This window comes from Falco rusticolus, chromosome 13 (assembly GCF_015220075.1).
Source record: "Falco rusticolus isolate bFalRus1 chromosome 13, bFalRus1.pri, whole genome shotgun sequence".
Taxonomy (NCBI): domain Eukaryota; kingdom Metazoa; phylum Chordata; class Aves; order Falconiformes; family Falconidae; genus Falco; species Falco rusticolus.
This window is the reverse complement of record NC_051199.1, coordinates 5,515,786-5,540,729: the sequence shown is the minus strand read 5'-3', so window position 1 is coordinate 5,540,729 and position 24,944 is coordinate 5,515,786. Positions and strand designations below refer to the sequence as shown.

At 40.1% G+C, this 24,944-nt stretch overlaps 1 protein-coding gene across 2 annotated transcripts; it reads right to left on the bottom strand.

Moving 5' to 3' along the window:
- Positions 1-895: 895 nt before the first annotated feature.
- Positions 896-24,723, bottom strand: FAM168B (family with sequence similarity 168 member B). 2 transcript variants are annotated; one of them, XM_037406139.1, is made up of 7 exons: positions 24,580-24,723; positions 17,970-18,050; positions 14,249-14,332; positions 9,892-10,034; positions 8,760-8,937; positions 7,398-7,527; positions 896-6,039 (listed from the first exon to the last, which is right to left on the bottom strand). In XM_037406139.1, exons 2-6 carry the CDS (start codon positions 18,037-18,039, stop codon positions 7,415-7,417), a joined length of 588 nt encoding a protein of 195 aa, XP_037262036.1. In that variant the 5' UTR covers positions 18,040-18,050; positions 24,580-24,723; the 3' UTR covers positions 896-6,039; positions 7,398-7,414. The 2 variants fall into 2 exon arrangements, with proteins under 2 accessions (XP_037262036.1, XP_037262037.1); XM_037406140.1 differs by lacking the exon at positions 24,580-24,723 and adding an exon at positions 24,022-24,130.
- Positions 24,724-24,944: the final 221 nt, after the last annotated feature.

The following is a 24,944-nucleotide window of genomic DNA, read 5'->3' as shown; positions in this document are numbered from 1 at the left end:
ACCAAACCCAAACTCCCAAACCTATCTAGCTGTAAAATAAAGTCATCCCAGGGTAACTGACCAGCAGTTAGCTTCAGGTAAAACGCACCGGAAAAAAAGATCCGTCCATGGGATTTCTTAGTGCACGGCTACTGTTGTAGCTCCTCAACTACTTGACTGAGCATCAAAACACACCTTGTAGCAATAATCTCAAAAACCACATGCTACTTCTGCAGGTCGATGCAGTTCCTGACATTACACCTTCCTCTTCCTCACGCGCTGCTTTTCACAGGAACGTTACCAGGTAAGTTACTGTTATTTTTGGAGACCTACAATAAATGAAAATAGCTCGTTAGTTCAAACAATATAATCCTGACCCCCCCCCTAAATATACACACTTCCATTTTAACGTTTGTGTCATTTCAGCCACCCACACTCTAAAGAAATCAGGTAATTACCTACACTTCACACCTACTCAATTCTTTTCCTTCAGTTATAAATCCACTGATTTATAACAGCTTTCTGCTCAAGGCTTGTCACCTCTGAAACCACATTCATTTGGTATCAAGTAAATACTAAAGCGTCACAAAATTTTGCATCTGTTCCATTTCCTTTGTTTTAAGCTATGAAATAAAGTAATAACAAATGCCAGGAAAAGCCTCAAGAGGGAAAGAGGCAGGGCTGCACATCTTTACCACCTTCTCCGCAGGGCAACTTACTCCCCCCACTGGGAAGCCGTTACTACTGTGTGTTGTTAGCCATTAAGAAACCTTACTGAGAAAAGTCACTTAACGTAAATGTTTTCCTTCAATCAATCGGCAGACATCATTAAAGCGTTCAAACATACCACACTGCTATTCAGCAACAGAATGTCTTCTAAAAGGATCTCACCAAGCACAGTAGGAAAAAAACACAATAAGCAACACAAGTCAATCTTTATTGAAAACTGAAGTATTAATACATAACAATTCTTGTTACAATAAACGTGCTTTTAAGAATTTAAGTCTGAGCTCATCTACTCATTGAATTGCATAAAAAATAAAAAAGTATGAATTTTTCACAATTGAACTGGCTCAGAATGGAATCTCCACTCTTTGTGTTGATGCGATAGTTCAATGCAGGAGTGAGTGATGCCTTAAAACTTATTCTGGAAGACAACATTGACCTAAAATTAAAAAAAAGTACCAATACAACTGTTCGTAAGACAGTTTTAAAAAAAGTCCTAAAAAGGAAACCTGTGTCTACTTCATAACAAACATGGAGAACTATTACTGGGGCCTCTTGTACTTCCACTGCATGCACTCACTTTTTCAAATCTTAGACAGGAGGGCAGCCAATAATAGCATTACAATAAAAAAAACCCACTAACAAATCCATTCTACTTAAAACAAGTCTGTACAGCAGCCAGCTAAAAAAGCTTTCCCAGTTTGCCTGCTAAGTGCCCAAAACTCGCAACAGTTTAGAAAAGTCACGTTCGCTTTCTTGATGTTGAAACTTCAGAGCCCATAAATTGTTTATAGAGTATTTTTTAACATCACAAGTGGACCCGTACTACCTGTGGAATTCCGATGTTTCAGTGTTATATTCAACCCACACAAGAAAAGGTTTCCTTGTCCCCAGATAAGCACTGCTCCTCTTCCCTCTCTCTGCCTACAAAACACCGCATGTCCTCCCAGCGCCCCCGCAGAGGCACACACAGCCCGCCGAGAGCCCCCGCTGCTGCCGGGACCTCAGAGGAACCGGATTCCTGGTGAGACCCGGTGCACAAGACTCTCCTACCTTTGCTGCAGTTGTTCCTGCTCCCCGCCATTCTACCTCATCCAGTCCCAGGGTCTCTGCAGGAAGCTTAGAGTTGGTAAAACACAGGAATAGAAAGCTGATACTTATTAACAAGAACAATCTGAATGAGCTTAAATCTTTACATCTCTTGAACAGGTGCCCAAACACACCCGGAGGTGAGGATGACTGGATTGCTGTCAGCCCCGCGCACACGCTCGGGTCGGCCAGGGACACCCCTGCCGCTGGTGGCGGAGCCCCTCCGTGTCCTACCCGCTACCGCACACACGGCGTCCTGGGAAACTGCACGTACCTGCCGTCCAACAACCAACAACCGCAGCACCTCTCCTCTCTCCCGCAAGTTCCAGCTGAAGCTTCACTACTGTTCGTGCTCCTAAGATGGGAGGTTTCACATACACGGTATTTACTATGCTCTGGTATGAGTTTAAGCCTAGAGTTAAGTGGTGGTATCAGATTGCTGCGCTTACCTATTCAAGCAAAAGTATGTTCTAAACTCAAATGAACAGTGTATAATACTGTGCTTAAGCACTGGGGAGCGATTCCAAGTCAATTCTGACCATCTCTTGCTCAGATACCTTGAAGTGGCCTTACTACCCAAGCAGCAGTGAAGCCAGAATGCTCCATGTGAAGAGCAGTCAATGCTGAGTACCCTGGTATACAACTCTGTACCATGAACTATTCTCAAACAACACTAAGACATGGTGGTACTTAAGGGTGGTGGTGGTTTGGGGTTTTTTTTTCAGTGGATGAAGCAATATAAGGAAGGACTTCAACTAAAATAAAAGATTTTTTTCATCTACCACTGCATCTAAGCATTTAACTTGCATAGTACACACAAAAAGCTTTCTTGAGTAGCATTCCTGCACGTTCTCCTAGAAACTTCCATCAGATGGTTACAAGCATAAGCAAGATCTAGTAGTAGGTTCTCCATTTCCCTTCCTAGTGTTTCGTTAATAACCACCATACCACTGACTAGGGCTACACGTTTTTAGAGCCAATTATTAGCCTTTTTTTTTTTTTGCTGCTGCTACATTTAAAAGACATTTTCATCAGTTGTTACTGACATAGGGAATACCTCAGTTTTTAAAAAATACTTTATCTAAACTCAACACCTGAAATTTGAATTAAAAAAAAAAATCTTCCTTGGACTTCTCTTTGTTATTGCTGCAACAGTTATTTTCAGTTCCAGGTTTAAAGTAGTACTTTTTTCTTCTTAATCATATAAAGCTGCCATAAAAGTTTTGTTTTTTTGTATTTTTTTTTTTTTAAAGAGAAGCTTGATCTGAAATGTCTCTACTGCACTAGCTCTTTTCACCTGCTGAGGAGCTCTAGTGCAAACACATACTGCGTATTTATTTATAAAGGAATTCTAAATAGGGAATGTTATATAAAAAGCAGGAGAGAATGTTTCATTAAGACCCTCACTGTGTAAACGCCTATTTAACGATGTACAGTTTCCCCCGCCGCAGTTTTATATCCATGCTTTCTACTATTTGCAACAAAATACCATTAAGATAGTTATATATACACATATTCCCCCCGTCCCCCTGCACTGTGCTTTTGGTTACTTTCCATATCAACTAATGGAGACACGCTCCACCCTCCCAGCAGATTATAATCTATCAAAACTGGAAGGCGCAGTACCTTTGGACAAAGGTACAGTTCTCCCCTTGTGGATGAATCCCATAATGCAACTCAGAAAAAAAAGTGCTCAAGTAAGTGAGACTGCCTAAATGTTACAGAATATTATACAGAGACCAATTCCAAGATGACATTCAGGAATCTGAAGTCAGAGCAAATATATAGGAAGTCATATTCATTCCTTGACTATTTATCTATTGCAGCATTCATGAAAGTTCTCTCCTATGATTTTCCAAGCTTTAGTTTATTGGGTGATGAGACAGGAGACAGCAAAGCTTTGAGCTTGTTTTTTATAGCTTCTCCCCAGTAGAGCACTGTTTCAACCTCAGCTCTGTTAAAACCACGCTAAGACGACAAAATGTCAAACTCTACTAGCTAAAATGGACAAATGGCCTGTACTAATGTTCACTGTACTCTCTGGCACACCTGACTAATCAAAACTGCAAATTACCACACAAATGGAATTGTTCAACAGACTTGCAACAAAGCAGTACAAGTTCAAATAAGTTTGCCTGGGGTAATTTTCTGCTCCATAGAAAAACATATGGAAATCCCTAAGCTGCAGTTAAGTGCTCATGAGTAAGGTTTAAAGTACTTATTCCAAAAACATAGTTATATTCAAGGCATTAGAAATAAGGGGGCCATCCACTGACAGCGATTCATGCAAAATCAACCTAAACTTTATTAAACAAAAAAAAGAAGTACAAAATATGGAGAGTGCTTACTGTAAAAAATAAAGTTACTGAAGGCTCTAACCACCAACAAGTTATGAAGGTACAGAAGCCTCCCGCCAGGACAGAGTACTGTAATGGCAGCATTAAATCAGCACTGATGATACCCTGAAGTAGCTGCCAAACCCATATAGGAGCAGAACACCCCAAAACAAAGCGTAACTACATATACAACTTCAAAAAAAAAAATCTACTTCTGAACGGAAGTTAACCTACAAGAACAATACAGCCTGATATACCTCTGTGTAAACGCTTAAAAGGGAACAACATTTTATAACCATTTACTGCATAATTTATTGCAGGCTGAATGTATCAAAAAAAATTCGCATCTTTCCGGAACTGTAAATCAAGCAGGTTCAAGAAAAACCTTGATTTTAATGTGCAATATTCAAATTTAAAAATTTAAAATCTCCCCCGTAACAATTTTGGTATACAAATGGGTTCGAAGGCTAGCCCTTTATCTCCACAGCATTTGCTTTGAGGTACTTTTTAAAAATTGAAGTTGCAAGAAAGAATATCAGAAATGACTCATTGCAATGAAATGCTAATCTGCAGTCAAGTCTTAATTTACGTGCTTCCAAGTGCAATTTAGGATGTAAAAAAAGAAAATACTACGAAAACATCAAAATGCTGTAACCAACAAATGGCTCCTACTTCAATTACAAATATTTTCAGGAAAAAAAACCCAACAGGTATTTGAAACCTCTGTATCCTGGCAGTCCTATTACAGCATATCCATAGCCCATACTGCAAGTAGCTAATAAGGAAATTGTGTTAAAATGATTTGTTCCCCTTTAACATACTCATCAGGCACACAAGCTTTCCTCAGAATAACATGCAGCTGAACTCCTGTTTGTTGTAGAAAGCCCTAGCATTTCTTAAGTTTCAGGAAAGCAAGCTGGATCAATTGCACATACATTTTCAACTGACTACAACATTCTTTAGGAAAAACAGCACGGATTTCCTGAACTGAGAACGAAAAGAAAGTGTTTTTCTATCAAGTCTGTGTGGCAGTCTCACTTTGACACATCTTGCATCATATGAAAGATAGTACTGGATAGTTATCTCCCCAGGACATGCAATTCATTACGCAGGTGATGTCACCTCCTACTATTCCCAAGAGCCAGTTTTGCCTCAAGGAAGTTTGCTCTACTTACTGGCACACACAGCATTACCTTTGTCATTTCATTCTGATCCTTAAGAAGGTCTGTATAACACTGAATCCATATAATGAAAATGAAAAGGCATGAAGTAAACTAATCGTGTGCGGGATTTCTACAGCTTGTCTGACTCGTTTTCCAGTCACTCCAAATTAATAGTTGAATTTGAAAAGAATACATCACTTAAATAAAAATATGCCCCTTTTGAACTGGCAACTCCATCAACCTGAAAAAGGCTGAAGCACTTATCTAATGTCTATTATGGTATTCTATAAAGAAACTCACTTTCATGATTCTACCTTTTAAGACCCTGCATACATTACAACAGTGCATTAGTGATACAAGTTGTAAAATACTTTTCGGTTCCTTTGGATTTGCATATGATGGTTTTTGCATCAGTCACTGCAGGTAGATTGAGCAAGCTTTGTTTTTGTGTTTTAACATGCATTCAACTAGATATGGATCAGAATAAATTTATACTCCCTTTTTATCATTATAATTAGCTAAAAAATTGCAAGACAGTCCACAAAACAGGATTTGCTTTAAGACTAACTGCTGGAGTTCCAAGATGTAAGATATGCAGCACTGGAAAATCTTCAGTGATCAGGAATTAGTAGTGTTTAGCCAAGTGTTGAAAGCATTCAGAAGAAAAGTCCTGGTTGGAGGCATGAGGGCTTCAGCACCAACTTTTAAACCTCAATTTCTTGATTGCATATCTCCCATCTTCAAACCTACGTTAAAAGGGGGAGGAAAAAGCAGGAAATTTTCTCAATTACGTGAGATACTATCCGAGTGTGGCAGAACATTCTAACGTTGCACGCACCACATCGATATGCACACACAACAGATGTTAACCACTAGGTAATGCTACCCTAGCACTTATCCAGTCCTATAGGCTTCTAGGTTAAGAGTTTACTACATTCATTTTCTTCTGCCATGTCAATTCCAGCTTAGGACAAAACTACTAGTGATGGCAAAGTAGAAGGTGCAATATTAAAAAGGTATTTTATGCTAAATGTAATTATCAGCAGTCATGAGTTTAGCCACAGCAAAACTCACTTTTTATACTCATGTAATATGATGCTCTTGGATGAAATACATAGTATAGTATCATATAGTACGTGAAACATTTCAGATCTGCAGACTGATATGTGGCATCACAGCAAAATGAGAAATGGCTGTTGCATTACTAACTCAAAGGGAATAGTCACCTGTCATCATAGAACTCTGGACTCTTAACAGCTGAAACAGAAATCCAGAGAAAGTTAACTTTGTCAAAAACTAAACAGACTAAAAGTGAAAATTTCTAGTTCAAGTTGGTCTCAAAAAGTCCTTATTGCAAATGAAACAGTTCTCAATTTATGCTAAAAAAAATCAGAAATAGAATTGAGGATCCCAAAAATATTAGGCTTCGTGTCAGTTTGACACAAATTACGCCCCCAAAATCCATCCCACCCTACAGCAGATTTCAAAATTAAACTCCTTTTCTTGAAACCCATGATCTAAATTTTGGTCCACGCTAGAAGTGATTTTTTCCTTGCTGACTGCATGAGGTATGAACTGATTGGTATTTACATGAAACAAAGTGAATATATGAAATCAACTCAAGGTTGTGTATTTGTTTCAGCACCTTGTGAGAAAAATTCACCCTCAGAGCAAGGCAAAACACTTACCTTGCCTAATATTTAGCCAATCAAAAGTAAGACTAAAGTTACACACATTGCTTCATTCAGGATTCGCGCTACTGCTGAATTCAGCAATTACCAATGAATCAAAAATCCTGAAAACATTTAGTCCCAGATGTATTTTAATAAGGCAAAGTTGAGGCTCTTTCTTTCATATTCAGCAATCATGAACCATGAAAATGATTCATGGTTTCTGAAGATACAGACCACTAAAGAAGTCCCACTAGGCTTCTCTCTTTAACAGCTATTACAGAAGCAATTAATTTTTGTGTCTTCTTACTCAATTAGAATACTGTAGAAGTACCACAGACTACTTACCTTCTGAAAAATCTCCCCAGTAAGAACCTCCAATGCTGTCATTTATAAGAAATATTAACTGCTTTTAATCTAAATCAGTAACTTACACTGACTGCCAGGATGATCACCACTGTGGGGGCACATAACTATAGGTTGGTGTTCCTGGAGCCCGGTATGTGGGCATAGTAACTGGATGAGGGGCTACTGGAGTTGGGGAATGAGTTGTCAACAAAGTACCTAGGATGAAGAGAACATTTTTTTCAGTAAGGACAAATTCTACTACAGAGGGGAAAAAAAAAAAGTTAATTATAAAAACCATCACAGCTTGTTCATCTTCCAATTTAAAACCAGTATAATTTTGCACTCCAGCCCCAATCTTTCTTCAAACATTTATGCAAGGGGACCATTTTAATGTTTAGTCCAATGCACCCAAAGACACTCATTACTCAAAAATAGCTCTAGCAGAAAGCCTGCAACATAAGCATTACTCACTGCAAAACTTTTCCCACAGCAGGCTTAACAAGCCCTAAGAATACGTGATGGTACAGATATTTATTCTGATTTATCAGTCAAGTTTAGTTCTTGTTTGTATTACAGACTAAGGGGCTTCAGAAACAAACAGGCTGAGAAGGCAGGATCTTAACAGCATTACTCTACAGCACTTTGGAGAAAAAGTAACAAACACCTGGCATAAGCTTGCCCACATGCAAATCTCCAGCCAGCTCAGTTTGACACACAAATTATCTAGTTTTGAGATTCCTTAAACTAAATCATAAATTTCACAAGATAAAAAAACAGAATCTGAAGATGAGCAGCTCACGGCTCTTGGTTATTACTGAACTGAGCATCCTTTGAGTGAATGTGGACATTTCTTCACAAGTTAACACCCACTGAGTAACAAAGCATGACAGCCCCTCAGTAAATGCTCACAGATGACTCTAGATTATTGGTTAAACAACATTTTCTCCAAAACACTGCCACTAAAGGAGCGTGGCATTAGGAAGCAGACATCCCTAACCATTGTCTATGACACAGAAGACCTGCAGGTAGTGTAAACACATAAAATGTTTTATCTCAACATACAAAGAAGGTCAGTGATAGAGGGGTGGGCTGAGAACACTGCATCTCCCTCAGCCTGAAGAGGTTGCTGTTTTCAACCAGGCATAGAGAAATGTATTGAGAAGAGGAAGTCAGACTCTGGGTGAGATGACAAGCAAAGGATGCAAGAGGAAATGACATCCCATACAGATATGGTGAACTATTTTACTGTAATACTAGTATCAGAAAAGAGGGTGTGGTATCTCCATCCTCGGGTATAATCAAAATATCACCAAGTAAGTATGAAACCTGATCTAGCTGGACCCATTCTGAACTGCCAAGTACACTTCTGGCATCACATTTTTGCAATGCAGCTGTGTTGTCCCACACTGAAAGGAGAGCTTCATCGGAAAACACAAGGGTTCACATACCTGCTGACATTGCCATAGTAGTCCCAGCCACCATCCCCATTGTCACACCATTTCCTCTTGGCGGCGGAATCGGAGCAGGATACATGGTTGCTGGCATGCCGTTCGGCTGCACAACTGTGGTGTGGTGGATTACGTGGGGTGGTGCTGCATATAAAGGCTGTGTGTAGTAAGTGCCTTGCTGTTGGAGACAAAAGTAAATTAAGTAATTACAGTTATCTGTTGGGAAGCCTAATGATTTTATTTTATGATACATTCATGAACGACAACATAACTTTTCTAAAGATCCAATGCATTTACAGAGCAGATGCAAAAACATTCATTTCAATTATTTCAATTGTTTCCCTGGTAAACTTTTTAACGTTTAGCCCCTTTTAAACACATTTAGGATAACATTCAAAGCAGCTACCTTTGCAGAACTCCAGTGCTGACTACCTTCAGAAACAACAGCTCATCCTTCACTCGCTCCCCTTCCTTTCCTATCTTTTCTTACATTGAGAGAAGTTCTGTCATGGATTATTCTTTCACAACTTTTTATTCAGCTGCTTTTAGTTAAAGAACCAAAGGTTTTTCACAAATCCAAGTACACTAAGCAGACTAGATAAACATTGTTACATGCTTTTAATTCCCTTCAACTACCGTGTACATGCAAGGCAAGTTTCCTCCATGAAAGAAAGAGCGATAACTTTCCCCAAAATATCATATTTAGTGAACTGTCTTCATTTTATCCTTTCTAATAATTTTCAACAGTTTGCCTAGTATGAGACTAACTCCCTGAATCACAACCGAGACTTCCTAAAATTAAAAAAAAATATCAAAAAAACCCACACAAGTTTATGACAATTTTTGACAAAATGAAATCAGAATATGGTTTACAGCATCCAGCACACATTTTTAAAATTACCGAATGTAGTGTCTCTTCAAAGACTGAACACATTACCAGTTAAAGTGCTGAGTAACTGTCAGGCGAGAGTTAACACACGCACAGTCTGTAAATCACTATCAAAAATTCTTACTGTAGGCAACTAAATATTCTCTCCATCCACAAAGAAGTAAGTGATGTGAAGTTAAAGAGTTCAAGCAGATACTACAAAGTAAAAAAACTATCCAGGTTTTTTTTGTTTGGTCCATTTACCTGTGCATATGGATTCTGCTGTGGATAGGCACTTCGAACTGGGTACACAGCAGTCTGATAGGGATTCGGTGACGAAGAGTACGGCGGCACTGCTCCACTAGTGGGTGAACAAGATACTTTATATGGGGTGCCTGGTGTGTAACCTGAAACAAAGGTAAATCTGCATTAAAAACATGAAAAACAAGTGTCAGTACACTGCTTTCTAAGGTCAGGTGTAACGATTTCCAAATTCCTTAATCTTCATCAGAGTACTTAGTAGGCTAGTCTCAATATCCAAGCACAAGTTCTATCATTTACACAATACTGAGAACAGTTTGAAAGTAATAGTTGACTGTGTCAAGTAAGCATGAAAAGTTAAAGATATTATTTGCACAATTTTCTTTTTAAATCTATGGATAAGGAATAAAAAAAGTGGGTTTGGATTTTCATAGTGATGTCGTTAAATACTTGGATTCAGCATATTAGGCAGCTCCTACATAGCAGGATTTGGCACTTGTTAATATTGGCCTGATTCTCAATGCACCCCAAGTTGTACTGGCAAAACGGTAACGGTTAATTAACCTGCAGTTACCTTCTACCAATGATGATACAGCACAAGAACAACAATTTCAAAAGTCAGAATCATGTAAAGAGCTCCAGATGGATTTTCAGAGAACACAGATTCACAATTTGCAACCTCTACTTCAACTTACATTTATTCATATTTGTTTTCAGGCATTTTCTGAACTGACTGAAATAAATACAAAAGGCCATAGGCCTTTTTAACACAAGCACTGTAGAGATCACTGCAGCCACAAATTAAGACTTTGAAGGCACTTTAATATCTTTAAATCTTTTTGTGTATTACACACATAGATACACCCTTAACAATGACTTAAGAATTGTTTTTATAAATTACAGTAAGACTTCAGGTGCCATCAGAAAGAATTTTGCTTTCCTATTGCAAGGTCCCCCAAATCAGACTGCCTTGTAAATGTTGGGAACCATTCAATTTTACAGAGATAAGTAGCAACTGCTGGCTCAGACCCTGCCTGAAGACAGTTCTGCAATTTCTCCAGCCCTCGCTGGACAAGGTCTCAGGATAACAGAACAAGGGCTTGATGAGGCATGGAGGAGATCTATGAAGAGCACCATTGCTGCTGCATGCCATACTCTCAAGATTGATGGCTTAATGGCCAGAGTGGCAATACCAATACCTTTGCAGCAGCACCCACCAGTAATGATATTCATGACCTATTCTGGAGAAAACATCAAGCCTGTGCTACACCCAAGAGATCCTGGGTCTCATGCAGGCCACACTGAGACAAACATCCACAGACACATTTTCTGTTTAGTTGGAATCGTACAAACGAGTACTAGGGCAGCACAAGGAAGAAAAAACCACTTGGTAATCATAGTAAAAAGTGAGACTATCAGAACAGAGATTAGGTTGACTTTAAAATCTGTCTAGAATGTGCTGACTTCAATACAGAGAACAGATCTGAAGCCATATAGCAGAGAGAACACTGGCATTTGTGTTGTGAAAGATCAGTCTGTGCAGACGGCATGACGACAGATGACCTTCATTCTTTTTGCAGAAGTCCGAGTTTCTTTCCAATTTCATTCCACCCTTCAAACAGAAAATTGTTATGTTAACGAAGAAATAGGCTTCCCATGGGGTTTTTTGGGGATGTATGTGGGTGTTTGGGTTTGTTTTTTTTTCCAAATAGAATTTATCGCCTTTAGACACTAAAGAAAGCTACCACAGCACTTACTCTGAACTAGTTTTTAGAACTCCTAAGTATCTGACTAATAGAGCATGGTGAGGAATAACTTCTACTTCTAGTACAAGGAGCTATTTGCATTGAAGAACTCCACTACAAAATGCTGAACATGAAGCACCACTACTGAACTACAACTATGCCCTCAGCAAGCCCTCTCATTCTAAAACCCCACTGATAGGGCTGCACAGTAATTTAAATTTCATCCTTGCAAAGTGGTACATCTGTACAAGAGGTATTCTGCTTTCCCATTTAAATTTTTCCTCCCTTACAGGGAGCAAAGACCTTAAAGTAAACCACGTTGTTACTGAAAAACACAGAAATTTAAGAAAAATACTTGTAGGTACCAGAAGGTACCCTTCCTGAACAGCAGTGGCATGGCACATTCAAATACTGCTGTGTGATGTGAATTTACAAAAGCTTTGATTCTACAAACAAGCAGTTACATCAGAAAAGTTAAAAAACCATCCCAGTTGGTAGGATGAAGTACGTCAAGTTATCTGCCTGAATTAGAAGATCTGGGCATTTTGAACTTTTGTTCGTAGCTTAAAGAGTAGCTAAAGCTTGAAGCTATTCTTAGTTCTGAAACAGAAGTTTATTTTCTATTCAACAGCAATAGAGACTAGTTGTACTAGCTTTAAAAAGAATCAAGGACATTCCAAGATGGTATACGACTTCTATATATCTTTACTCCTTTTTAACAGAAAAGTGAAAAATATATTACTCTAACCTTGTTATATAGTGTGAAATATATTCCAAGATTAATCAATGCAAACTGATTTTACAATGAGATTAAGTCAAACAAGTCAACATTCTTCCCTAGAAACCATAACCTTTTATTACAACGTTAACGGACATGAAGGAGAAAATGCAATCAACTGGGTAAAAACATCAGTCTCATGATCTGGCAAATTGATTACGTGCAACTTATGTTCATCTTCCTGCAACAGCATTCACAAATTGCAACCAGTAATAAAACCAAAAATACCTTTCAGTTATCTGATCCTTAGATTAAAAACTACAGCTACTCCTCAGCACAGCTGCAGGAATCCTGACGATACGTACACTGAAGCACAGAAGGCAGAGACATCACCAAGGCAAATCTCACCCGTGAAACTGAAGGCTTATTAGTAATACAAGCCAATAATCAGATCCCAGATAGGGTCTGGATTCCCATGCTAAGACTTACACCCCTGATGGGAACTACTCTCCCTTGAACACCCCTCTCGAAAAGTTAAGCAACCCAGTGCAAATGCAGGCTGGTGCCCCTAGATAGGATTCCTGCACAGAGGCAATACCCTATCAAAGGACAGATATATTTTTTTTCTTTTTTAATTACTGGAACTTTATAATATCCATCCGTTTCCCTATCTAGAATTCAAGACCAAAGACAAGCCAAAATCAGCTCTGCGCTTGCTATGCCTCTAAGCAGCAAACCGAACAGACACACGGGCCGTACCTGTTTGTACAACTAGAATACTCCACAGTTCCAAGGAAAGCTACACACTTTTAATAGGTTCTGAAGGCAAACATTTTAGATGACTTACACTCTCGCCTCAGTAATTGCTGCCACACCCTTTTAAGAGTCTCCTGGTAGTTAATGACACACCATACATTGCAAACATTGAACTTCAATACTGCAAGCAGACTTTCACAACCTAAGCTTCCCAATTTCAATCAGCATCTTTTCCTATCTCCACAAGTTACACACAGGCATTTGGGACAAATTTGGTTATGTGCCACAAGTATCTCTGAAATGCTGACATAATACATGCAAGTGAAAGTTCCTGAAGACAGCCCAAATCTACATTAACAAAGCAATGTAAGGAATTCCTTCACATACAAAATAACCACAGGGAGAGTACTATTCTATCAGGTGTATGTTCCTGGTTTAAGTAGAAATCAAATGCTATGAGTTTCTGTTTGGTTTCAAGCATTACCATACAAAAATAATCTTTTATTTGTGGAAGCAGACCTACATGAAAACAACTTAGGCGAGTGCTTCCATTTCTCGTGCCTGTTTCACCATGTCCCTTTTCCTAAGCACATGACAGTCCCTTTCTCACATACAAGTGCAGTTACCTCAACCCTCCTCCAGTATCTACTACGGGCAAACCGCTTTCACCCAGCAACCAGGCTTTCCAGACAATTAGTTTGTGCAAGACAATTTTAAGGGCAGAAAGAAGGCAGCAAACTGAACTTGGTAAGATACAATTTAAGGAAAGGATGAAAAAGAATAATTTTGAAGACAACCGAGAAAAACAGGAATCTGGAAACAACCAGTAGGATGCAAAGCAAGCGGATTCACGAAGGAAGCAGTGAAGGGAAACATGATGCAAATCCTCAAGCCTGAAATATAGAAACAACAGCTAAAAACTCAGATTCTCCTTTCTCTGTAGGTGAAAGCAGTATGACTGAAGACAAGATTATACTCTTTTTAATTTATCAGATGATTCCTTATGAGTCATATTCAAAGTAACGTAAAACTTATCCCACAGTTTAAGTGTTATTTGTAAGCCTCTACAGCTTTTCTTCTTTCTTGGTTCTAACAACTTCCAAAATTCAGGTTACTGCTTTGACACACCTATTACACGTACCTGTCTGGAAGGTAGGATTTGCTCCAGGATACATATTAGGGGAATAGGCAGGAGCAGCCGCTGCATAGCCCATTGGGAAGCCAGCTAGAAAAAAGAATATGTCAAAGTTATTTTCTAGACCGACTGAACAGTCTAACCAGACTTCACTCTCAAAGATTCTCACTGCGCATCTTTTGATTGAGATAAGCTAACAATCAGCCTCCAATCACACCTCCTCAACTAAAACACTGGGCTTCAATTCTCCCAAGCCACCTGAAGCTGAAAGCCAGATGAAGGGAACAGCTTAAGTAGTGACAAGTGCCATTCTCCCTTACATCCCTGTTTCAGCAAATCCCAAAAGTTGGTTAAGTAACACTTCAGTCAGTGGGGCAACAAAGTTGTGCGCAACTATCCAACCCCCCCCTCTCGCCCCTGACTTGTTCTGACACCGATTAAAGTGTTGGTGAACAAGACCTGATGTACATAAAATATTTATCTGAACAAAAGGGACTTTTTCACAGAAATAGATCCCTGAAAGTCAGTGACCGACTCTTCAGATCAGAGATACCCCAAGCAAAGAGTACAAAGCAACACTGAGTAGTCCAAAACATTTGTTGCATTTGACACAGATTTGTTACTGCACTCAGGCATCAGACAAGCTCACCAGTTCCAGGCACGTACTATCACAGTTAACAGTAACAAGTGGTTCACTGAGGGATCGACAAACGGGTAGGTAAACACTTCTACACCAGAATACAAGAACCACTGTGGCTGAACTAACATCACGATATATTGGTCTCCAACATAAGGCATAAAACAGTATTAAAAAAAGCTAGTTACTTGAAAGATACAAAGTTTGTTTAGATTGTAGTAAGTGAAATATCTGTATTAATCATAGTTGTTAATTTTCCCAGGAACTTCTTTACATTTTTCCAAACTGTAAAAACGATTAATGTCTGTATTTAGAAAGACAGAGTTACTACCACATTTTGTTATCAACATATAAAGATTCCAATTCTCCAGAAAAAAGGGAATTACTATTTGTATATTCATTGTCAGGCTTAAAGTTGCTAAGTTGTAAACTGCTATTCAAATTTGAAGGATTTCTATTTTGCTATAAATCCCAGAGTCTTTAGCCATTACTCCTAATAATAAAAATTCCTTAGCTCAGGACTGTATATGCTAACCTAGTTTTTAAAGTACTCTGTAAACATATCAAGTGACATACACTTGCCACTGCTATTAGGTGGTCAGCATGGGTAAGACTAAGAAAAGCATTAAGCTTAAAAATCAAAGGTAAAAACAACATATCCAATACAAAACTTTTCAGAGTGTATATAGCTCTTAAGTTTTCAAATTCACAAGCTGCTAGCGAAAAACTTTAGTGAAGCTTTACACCTTACTCAAAGTGACTGCACACATGCAACATTATATATTGTATACATTTTCAGTCCTCTTTTGTTTCTTCATAGGTTTAACTCCACAGTAGAGCACCCTGAGCTGCTCAGGAAACAAGTCATTTATGAAAAACAACTACAAGAAGCAGTAGTTTTAACTTCTACACAGAACTTTCATCTATATGAGATTATTCGGCTGTGGCACCCTTGCTACTGTAAACCCCTCCAACAACCTCAAATGGGCGTAGTGTAACATAAACAGCTATTAAGTATGCAACAGCTTTAGAAACAGTGCCTTTACATAATACATCCCACCTAGCGATATGTTCATTACTTTCTATCGCCATGCAACCCATGTGAATTCAGTGACTCTGAACGGAGAATCTGTAGCTTTTGAACTAGGAGAGGCAAAGAAGGGAGACTTTGTAATGCAACAGTTTTACGAAATCCTAAAATACAAATCTACTTTTCATTTTAGAGAATGTGTTTTGTGTTTATGCCATGACCTTTAAGCCTGAACCAGGTGGGTCAGCAAACAATCTCTAACAGTGTAAATCTGAAGACCTTACTAATAAGGGTTACAGTTGTGTAAACAGACTGACTGTTTTAAGGAAGAATTTTGGGTGATCAACTTGTAGCATGACATTTATGGCACTTCTATAGCAATTCTACTTCAATTCCATGTATTTTAATTATACTAATTTACAACCAAGTGAAAACTAGCAAATACTGAATTATGTAAGTACTGTATATGTAGTCTAATATGTATAACAGAATAAAAGATTAGAAGTTGTAATGTTGTTTAAACTGCTGTTCATCAATCTACAATAGTGCATCTTCCTAAGTAAATTAAGGTACCACTTAGTTTAATATAAACAAGCGCTTCAATGCAATGTGTAAATGGATATAAGTGCAAATGAAACAGTTTAACATAAATCTGTTTTTAGAAAATGATTAGAGATAAAAATACAGTTATATTTAAATAATTCATAACAATCCATATCTAATGCCAAAGAAAGCCCTGAAAAAGCAAATATTATGAATATAACTGCACTGCAACTTATATTGATTAGTAAACCACTGCTGCTCACCTTATTATAAAATTACCGTAGTCCATATAACTACAGACAGTTACAAAGAATAAAAGAAAAAAACACGCAGGACCTTATGGTTACATAGCATCAGCTTTACAATTTATTACTGCACCATTTCAGTCACTCAATTGACTTAAAAACATCGCAACACAGTCTGTCTTTTCCCCTTATAAATACTGTAGAAATCAAGAAAGATACCCTGGTTTGAGGAAAAATTAAAAGTACCTGAAAAGCAAAAATAAAAAGTAAAAGGTTTTTGAGACTATCAAGTCAACAGTAAAGAAAATTCATTTAAGCACCAGTTTTTAAATAAAGAAACAGAGAAAAGTGGAAGAGGAAGACAGGAACTCCAGTATGCTACCTAAGCTGATAAATGAATTTTTAAACTGTAAATACTAGTAGGAAAATACAGTACAGCTACAGAGAATATGAACAGTAGCAACGCAGAATGATTTCTAGCTCCCAACACAGACATCAACTAGATCACAAAACAGCCTCCGCGTAAAAAGCTACAAAAGTGTAATTGCTTATGACACATAAAATCTGAGCTGAAAGACCCTTTGGCCTCTCCCTGGATGGAGTAATTCCCTTACCCCACAGATATCAGGGTGGGAGGGGGAAAGTGCAGCAAGACATACTGCTTGAAGTGCCTCACAGAGGCACACAGCCCTTCTCTTCAGCCTCCCTGGTAAGTTCTATCCAAATCTAACTACTACCTTATCCAACTTTTGAATTATGGGGACACCAGAAATGAAGCCTGCTCGCAAACACATTAGGAGATGAGGGGGAAAAAAAAACCCTGGTGGAAAACCTGAAGACAAATGAGAAGCAGAAAAAGCAAGAAATGCATTTAATTTCTTTTTTAAACACATTTTTTGGCCATTTGCTTGGTCCCACCTTTCATGCCATGCTTCAGGCAGTCATAAAACAGATAGCATGAAGAAGAATTAAGAGGATAGAAAGGTTAACAGCGCCAGCCAACTAGCAGCAGAAATAGACTGACTCCTCTTCCTTCAGGGCATAATTATTAGAGCTCCTAAAATAAGCTGCTTTGGAAGAGATACTGGAGTTAGAAATATAACAGAACAACTAACACCACTCTTAAAACATCATTCTTTACATTTTAAAAAAAACCCACCCAAATCCCCAAACAGATTACCATACATGAAGACCTTCATAATTGACTATTTCTCCTTGATTATACAGATCAATGTAATTGAAACTCATTTAAAAAAAAAAAAAGTTACTTACCTGGATAACCAATTCCTTTGGCATTTGCATAGGGAACCCCAGAAGATCCAGGGCTATACACAGGATTCATGATTTCAGTAACTAAATCAGGAGGAGAAAAAAAGAAAAAGAAAAAAGTATTTACTTGAGCATAGGGAAAGCTTGAGATCTCAACAACTGAACTGGAAATGGGGGAAAGTATAATCAGAAGAAAAAGTAACAGAGGAAAAAGCAGCAATTCCACTGCTCATCAACACTAAAACTGTAGCTAAAAGCAAGACAGAGTAGCTGTAGAAGTAAGTTTCAAAGCATCACAAGTCTCAATCACCTAGAGAATGTGTCAGGAATTAAAACATTCCTTGTTGCAGAGCATGTTTTCAAAATATTTCCATCCCTAAGAGCTCCCCCATGGTGTGCAAATCTATAATCCACTGCAGGAGTCCACCTGTGTTGGACTTCTCCCCCCATGTCATCTTTCAATCACTTAGCATTTATCTACCATCTCATCAATCTTTGTTTCTTCCCAGTTCTTTCGTGAAGCATCTAGCCAAGGGATGCAAATACTGCCAGTCTACTACTGCTCACATTTCAAGCCTGGGATTCCAGTCCTTTACCAGCACTAAATTCATCAACCATCAACAGCCCAAGTATTGCAGAACTAAGTGGCAAAAGACTTTCTGTATTAGACAACTAGCTCACATTTGTTTAGTTGCTGCCAAGTTCTTCAGAGCCTATGACAAGCCGACAGTTGGGTCCAGTCATTTCTGAATTACGTATTCACACACCAGAAAGGCACCTACAGCTAGCATCACAGGCAGGAATAAAACCAAATACATCTTTAAAAAACATCTTATATATAAACACCAAGGAAAATAAAACTGCACTGAGGATGCTTCTCAAGCTTTTCTAGTACACCTATGTACTTCTAGGAATCACAGCTCACAAGCAAGCTTTCCATGTGCCTCTTACACAGTACCATTCACAACTACTTTTCTAGTATTTTAGAAAACACGCCCCCCCGCCCCCCCCCTTTATTTTCAATTATCTTGTTTTCTTCATTTATTTACAGATCTACCACTTCTCTTCCTGCAGCTGCCCATTTCTGACAACAGCCTCTGACAGCAGAACAGGAGGGCACACTATGAAACCAGACTTTCCTATTAACTGTTAATATCTGATACTTGAGTCACTTCCTCTTCCACCGCTTGAGATGCTGTCTTTCTTTAAATGAACAGTGTGTTAAACAGTTTAACAGAATTTTGTAAATAAAGTTTATGAAGCAAGAAGAGACATCATTAATCACGCGCTACTTCAGCTACAGAATACATTATGGCAGGAACCCGAGTTAAGTTTATCAGTATAGCTGCATCAATAAACTTATGTTAAGTGACTGTATAAAGCATAAGTAGTTTGCTTTTGAAGTAACACTAAATTCAGCTGTACGTCAAGTTTTAGCAGTGCCTAGTACACAGCAGAAGAACCATTTGTGCACAATTAAGAAGTCAGAAAGTGTATCATCAGATTTCATAAAACACTCAAACTCTGTGTAAGAGAAATAAGATTCACCAGTTTCTTGGACTTCCCCACACACACTTATAACACTAACTTAACTAGAACTGCTTTTATTTTTTCCATTTTCATACTTGGATTACGTATCAAGACAAGAATGAGTTAAAAACAAACAACTTGCCATTTACATTGCTTAGGATGAAAAAAGTTCCCCAGAGCAATGTTTTAATCACCTGACCAACATTTAAAAAAGCAGTTTGACACAAATCTCTTTGGAAATGTTCTACAGCAAACTAGTTGTCTTCAAGTATAAAGCAGTATTTTCCACTGAAGCCCCGTAGAGTTTTAGTAGCATTAACTCTGCTGTGCCATAACCAACAGGCATATTTCGCAGGACTAGCATTTCACTCACTGTAGCAAGACTGTTCTTTTCCCCTGTACTTTCTTCTGTGTATCCTCCTTCCTAAAGAAGGACTTACTTACTTGAAAACTTCCAGTCTGCTGCCTTAGCATCTCCCTGCATTTCCTTCTCATTTGCAACTCTGCTCCTCTTTCAGTGTTGATTTTGTCACATTTTGTCTCTAAACTTACAAAACCCGTAAGAGGTTCAAGCTTCACTTCAGTCTCAGCAAGCATTTCCAAGTTGTGGGGGGGTCTTAAGGGAGGTGGATATAGCCTTCCACTCAAATGTAAGCAGCACTCTCCCACACCCCCATACCCCTACACATACTCTGCTGCTCCTTGCCGTCCCTACAGCAATTAGGAGGAAAGAAGAGCCTGTAACCCTCTCACCGTTCTGAATGGCAACAAGAAGAAAGAAAAAAACAAACAGTAAGAGCATTCTGTGAATATCTGGGTAAAACATAAAGAATATAAAACCACCCTCCAACTATTAGAAGTGTTACTAGTCGGTGACTGCAGAATAACACAAGGACATACATTCTGGGAGATGACAAACAGAAGACATACAAAGCTGAAAAGGTACAGAAGATGAATAGAAAAGGTCAGATAACTCATCAGACAATCTCAAAGGAAGTGCAGATCAAGAGACAGGAATTCCACTCCAGTAAGGGGAAAAAAAACCACCTATGGCACTGGGAGCCTGCCAGCTGCCTCTTACTGGAAACAACGTCAACTTCCACTTCAAATGCATCCATACGTCGAAACTGGGAGTGTGTACACAGACACATACTAATTCAACTTTGGTTGAACAGGTATGCACTTTCACACTACAGCTTTCACCACTGAAATACAAGTAGAAATCCACCAGCCTACAATAAGTGCTTACAGTTTTTATAATGCAGGCAAAACTTCAGATCACTTCTAACTGAAAATAACTATTTTCAGGTCTTCTCTGAAGGACCCAGCATGTGGAAGTATAATTATATAGTATTACGCAGTGGTTGCAATCATCCCACTCTTACAATAATTTTACTTGGAAGGGCATCTGTTATATTGAAATATGGAAACTTGCAGTCCACTTCCCTGTAACACTTAAAGTCCACATCAAACGCTAGGGAAACTAGTACGAAGCAAACCCAAAGAACCGTGGCTTTCAACCTTTTTGTTGGCATCCCCTCCAAAGCATTCTCATGTTAATGTATATGTAAATAAGTGTCTACTGTGCATCATCTGTATATAAATTGCACAGTCAACTGTATATAAATTACAGCCAACTAATTCTTTCAGCTGAAATTAAGGTAATCATCCTTATTAAAGATACTCTGATTAAAGACTATGCAAGCATGCTTGGGAAGTGCAAATGCTTCACCTTTCATTCTTGCCAAAGCCAAACAATAAAACTCAAGTTTTGATCAAGCTTGTTAAATCTCACCTTGGTACAGATACCAGGACAATCCATGTTTCAGGAAGCTGAGCACAAAGGCCAGCCACTGCTAACGCTGAAGCTCCAGCATTCCAAATTGGATGCTCTTTTGCACATAGCTTTTCCTGATGCACTCAGAACAAGCATGTTTCTATGAAATTCTGCTTTTAAAAATAATTTTACAGAGATACATGCAAAAACCCACATATCAATGCAAATACTGTAAATCAATCTCCATATTCCTTAGTAAGAAATACATCTGTTAAAATTTATTTTCAAAGGTGTGTGGAAACACTATCAGAACCAGATCTACTGAATGCCACTTTGTGCCCACTTGATGACAATTCCATCACAAGAGCTGGGGAAGAATCTCCAAGTACCTTGCCTAAAGCACACTACTGCGGTCCACTAATGCTTTTGTTCTTGGAACTTAAGCAGATTCACACTAAGTCATTATAGTATTTAACATCTGTCCATCCTGTAATACTTTCAGAATGTCATTTGCTATGAAACTGTACAAACTACCCAGTTTCCACTTACGTACAATTCCTTAATTACCACCTTAGTAATGTTCTACATTTTACCCTTTTGATTTCCAGTTGAAGCTTAATGAAAGTAAAATACAATTCCTATATGCCTGGTAATTTGTAATGTAAAAATATAGTTTCCTCTCCTAAGCAACAAAGGAAATAATTCAGGACACTTCAGTTCTTCAAATAACCAACAACGGTTAAAGTCCTAGCTGCATTACATTCTATTAAAACTTCAGCCACCAAAATAGGCCCTTTGATGCAAATCCTAGGCCAAACAGCAGGCCCTCGTCACAATTATTTTCGAAAAGGGGGCTCCTATCAGCAGGCATTCAAGACTTCATGAAGTCTAAGACAACACATATCACACTGCATTGGTATTTGCAGGTAGTACATGCTTCATTTCTTCCATTCATCCACAAAAAAGGTCACCAAATTTTACAAGGAAGCAAGTATTGGCCCTGTTCAGAACAGGGCATGGTTTTTTTGGGAGTTTGCAACTGAAGCCAGCTGGAATCAATGCTTACACACAACTGCCACACTTCTGGCAAGCGGTCCCACTCCCTGTGCTGGGACAGCACTGCACTCTGACCCCTCAAGTAAGTTAGATCAGCTAAGTCGGTTGGCAGAATTCTGTGTTTTCCTGGAGTTTTTTCAGCAGAGGGTTGCTATATTTTCTTTGTCCCAGCTTGAGAGAGCCGAGACTCATCACCAAATGGCTAAGATAGCACCAGTACCAATGCAAGTAAGGCAGCATGAATGGAGAGTGGCAGTACAGACTGAGGTTGCAGAACCACAGCCTGGAAAAGGACAGTTAATAACTTTGCCCAAAGTTCATGCAAAATAAAATACAAAGCTGGAAACATCATTCACATGCAAGTCTTCCTCCCCTGCTCCAGTTACAAGATGTTCTTCTCATAAAAAAGAAAGAATGAGATGCCTGCAATCACCCTTCTATATTTTGTGTGTATGCAATTTTTCAAGACTACAAAGGAATAGAGCAGTTTAGACTTCTTAATCCTTTCTAATGAATACAATTCTCATCTCTAAGCCTATTCTACTTGCTGTTTGTTGTTATGTTTTTTTTGGTGCTGAAATACACAACACTACTTGTACCCAGTATTAGTAAGGATAGAGACACTGTGATCATATATTAAAGAATCCACATAATAAGTTCTATGTCATTCACAAACAGAAAACCCACACCAAAAATGTAATACTAAGACCCTGCTTGTAAATCAACTTCATTTGTACGTTAGTGGCGTTACTCTATTCTTGCTAAAACTCCAGAACATTACCGAAACCTTTCTTCTCCAAACACCCACTATCTATGGAAAAATTAAACAAATGGCCCAGCATTTCTCAGTCTACGATTCCTGTTGGTGGTACTGCACAAGGGGATAAAAGTTGTCAGCTCCTCTCCCTGCAGCACAGCAAAATATTCAATTCCTCATCGTAAAAATCTTAGAAGCCTGCCTATTGCCAAATTCAGGGGAAGTTCATCAACTCTGAGAAGGGGGATCAAACTGGAAGAATAAAACCTTACAATGTGAAGGAATGACATTTACAACTTCTTAGTTAAATCTTGAAGCTCTGCTTCTTTGTAAATTCTTACCCTGCAAAGCGTTTTTTCATTAAGTTCATTTTTAGTTTATTCCACCTTGACTTTTGAAACAAGATGAAACTGTTACAAGTTCCAAATCGAGAAAGAATCTCCAAAAGCCTCTTAATTCCTCCTGCTTTTTAACCTGAAAGCTAAGGCGTGTAATTACTACCCCAAACATACAGGTTGGGAAGCGTGCGTTATACAAGCATGGAAGTTTTATGACACTAACAATTATATATCCTACTGTAAAATCACATTAGAGCAGACAGAAAGTCTAGTCAAATTAGATTAACATGCACACTACTACTGAACATTTAAGAACCAGTTAAGGCCAGCTCTTCTCATGCTGAGCACTGCATACCGGTGTACCTCCCCTTAGCTAAAAACCTAACTTTTTACGTTTCTGGGAGCCCAGATTTCACGATGTGCCTGGTGTGTATGGTTTGGCTCCAAACGTTCTAGAAAAGCGCTGAAAGGCCGGTTCGCACCGAGCCTTTTTGTCTCACAACTGCTCCTATAAGCTATGGACGACTAAAATGTTATTCCTTCCACCAGCTGACAGACACAAAGGTAACAGGGCAGGTACAACGCGCCGCAGCTTACCCACGCTATTTAATTAAAAATCCAGCCGGCCGATGCCCTCCCGACGCTGTACCCGGTTTTTAGGAAGTTATCCCCAGCACCTCCAGCCTACACCAGCGAGGCGGCACTACGGCCGTGCCCCGCACGCAACCCACCGCACGGCTGACCGAGCTCCCGCCCGCCGCAGAGCAGGGCCCCGGGCCGGCCCGCACGCCGCTGCGGGGCCGCCGCTCCCCCCGCAGCCGGCCCGTCACCTGCCGCCCTCCCCAGGCCGCTCCAGGCACCTGTTACGGGGCGCTGCGAGCCCCCGAGGGCCGCTGGCTGCCCCGCCTGGCGGAGCTGCCCCGGCCCCGGCGCTGCCCGCGGCCCCCGCACCGCCCCCCGGGGTGGCGCCGCCGCCGAGGGACTCGCCCGGGCGCCTGAGGGGGCGGCGGGGCGGCGCGGCCCTGCCGAGGGGCCGGCGGCGGCGCAGGCCGCGGCGGAGGCGCGGGGCCCGGGCTCCCTTACATAACGGGCCGGCGCGGCGGGGGGAAGGAGCGGCCCCGGAAGCCGGCGCCACCCGCGGCACCTCGCACTCACCGGGCTGCGGCGCTTCGTGGTGGCGGCCCGGCCGTCGCTGGCTGTCTCGCTGCGTGCGTGCGGCTGTGCGGCTGTGCGCGCCTGTACGCGGGTGCGGGAGGCGGCGGGCGGGGCGGGGCGGCGGGCGGGGCCGGGCGGGCGGGCGCTGCGCGGGGCGGAGGGGGGGGAGGGGCGGGGGCAGTGGCCGCCGGGCGACTCCGGCTGCTCCGCGCCCGGCCGCACCGAACAACTGCGCACCGACCAGCGGCCGACGTCACTTCCGCGGGGGAGGGGGCGCGCGCCCTCGGCCGAGGGGGCGGAAGCCGCCGTCACGTGCACGGAAGCCCGCGGGCGCTGCCCCCCCACCCCGTGGCACGTGACCCTGT

Excerpts from the sequence above, each read along its gene's own strand:
- FAM168B (XM_037406139.1), bottom strand. The coding sequence starts at position 18,039 with ATGAATCCTGTGTATAGCCCTGGATCTTCTGGGGTTCCCTATGCAAAT. Across the intron at positions 8,938-9,891 it reads AGCAGAATCCATATGCACAG|CAAGGCACTTACTACACACA; the intron begins GTAAATGGACCA and ends TGTCTCCAACAG. Across the intron at positions 7,528-8,759 it reads TACTATGGCAATGTCAGCAG|GTACTTTGTTGACAACTCAT; the intron begins GTATGTGAACCC and ends TCTTCATCCTAG.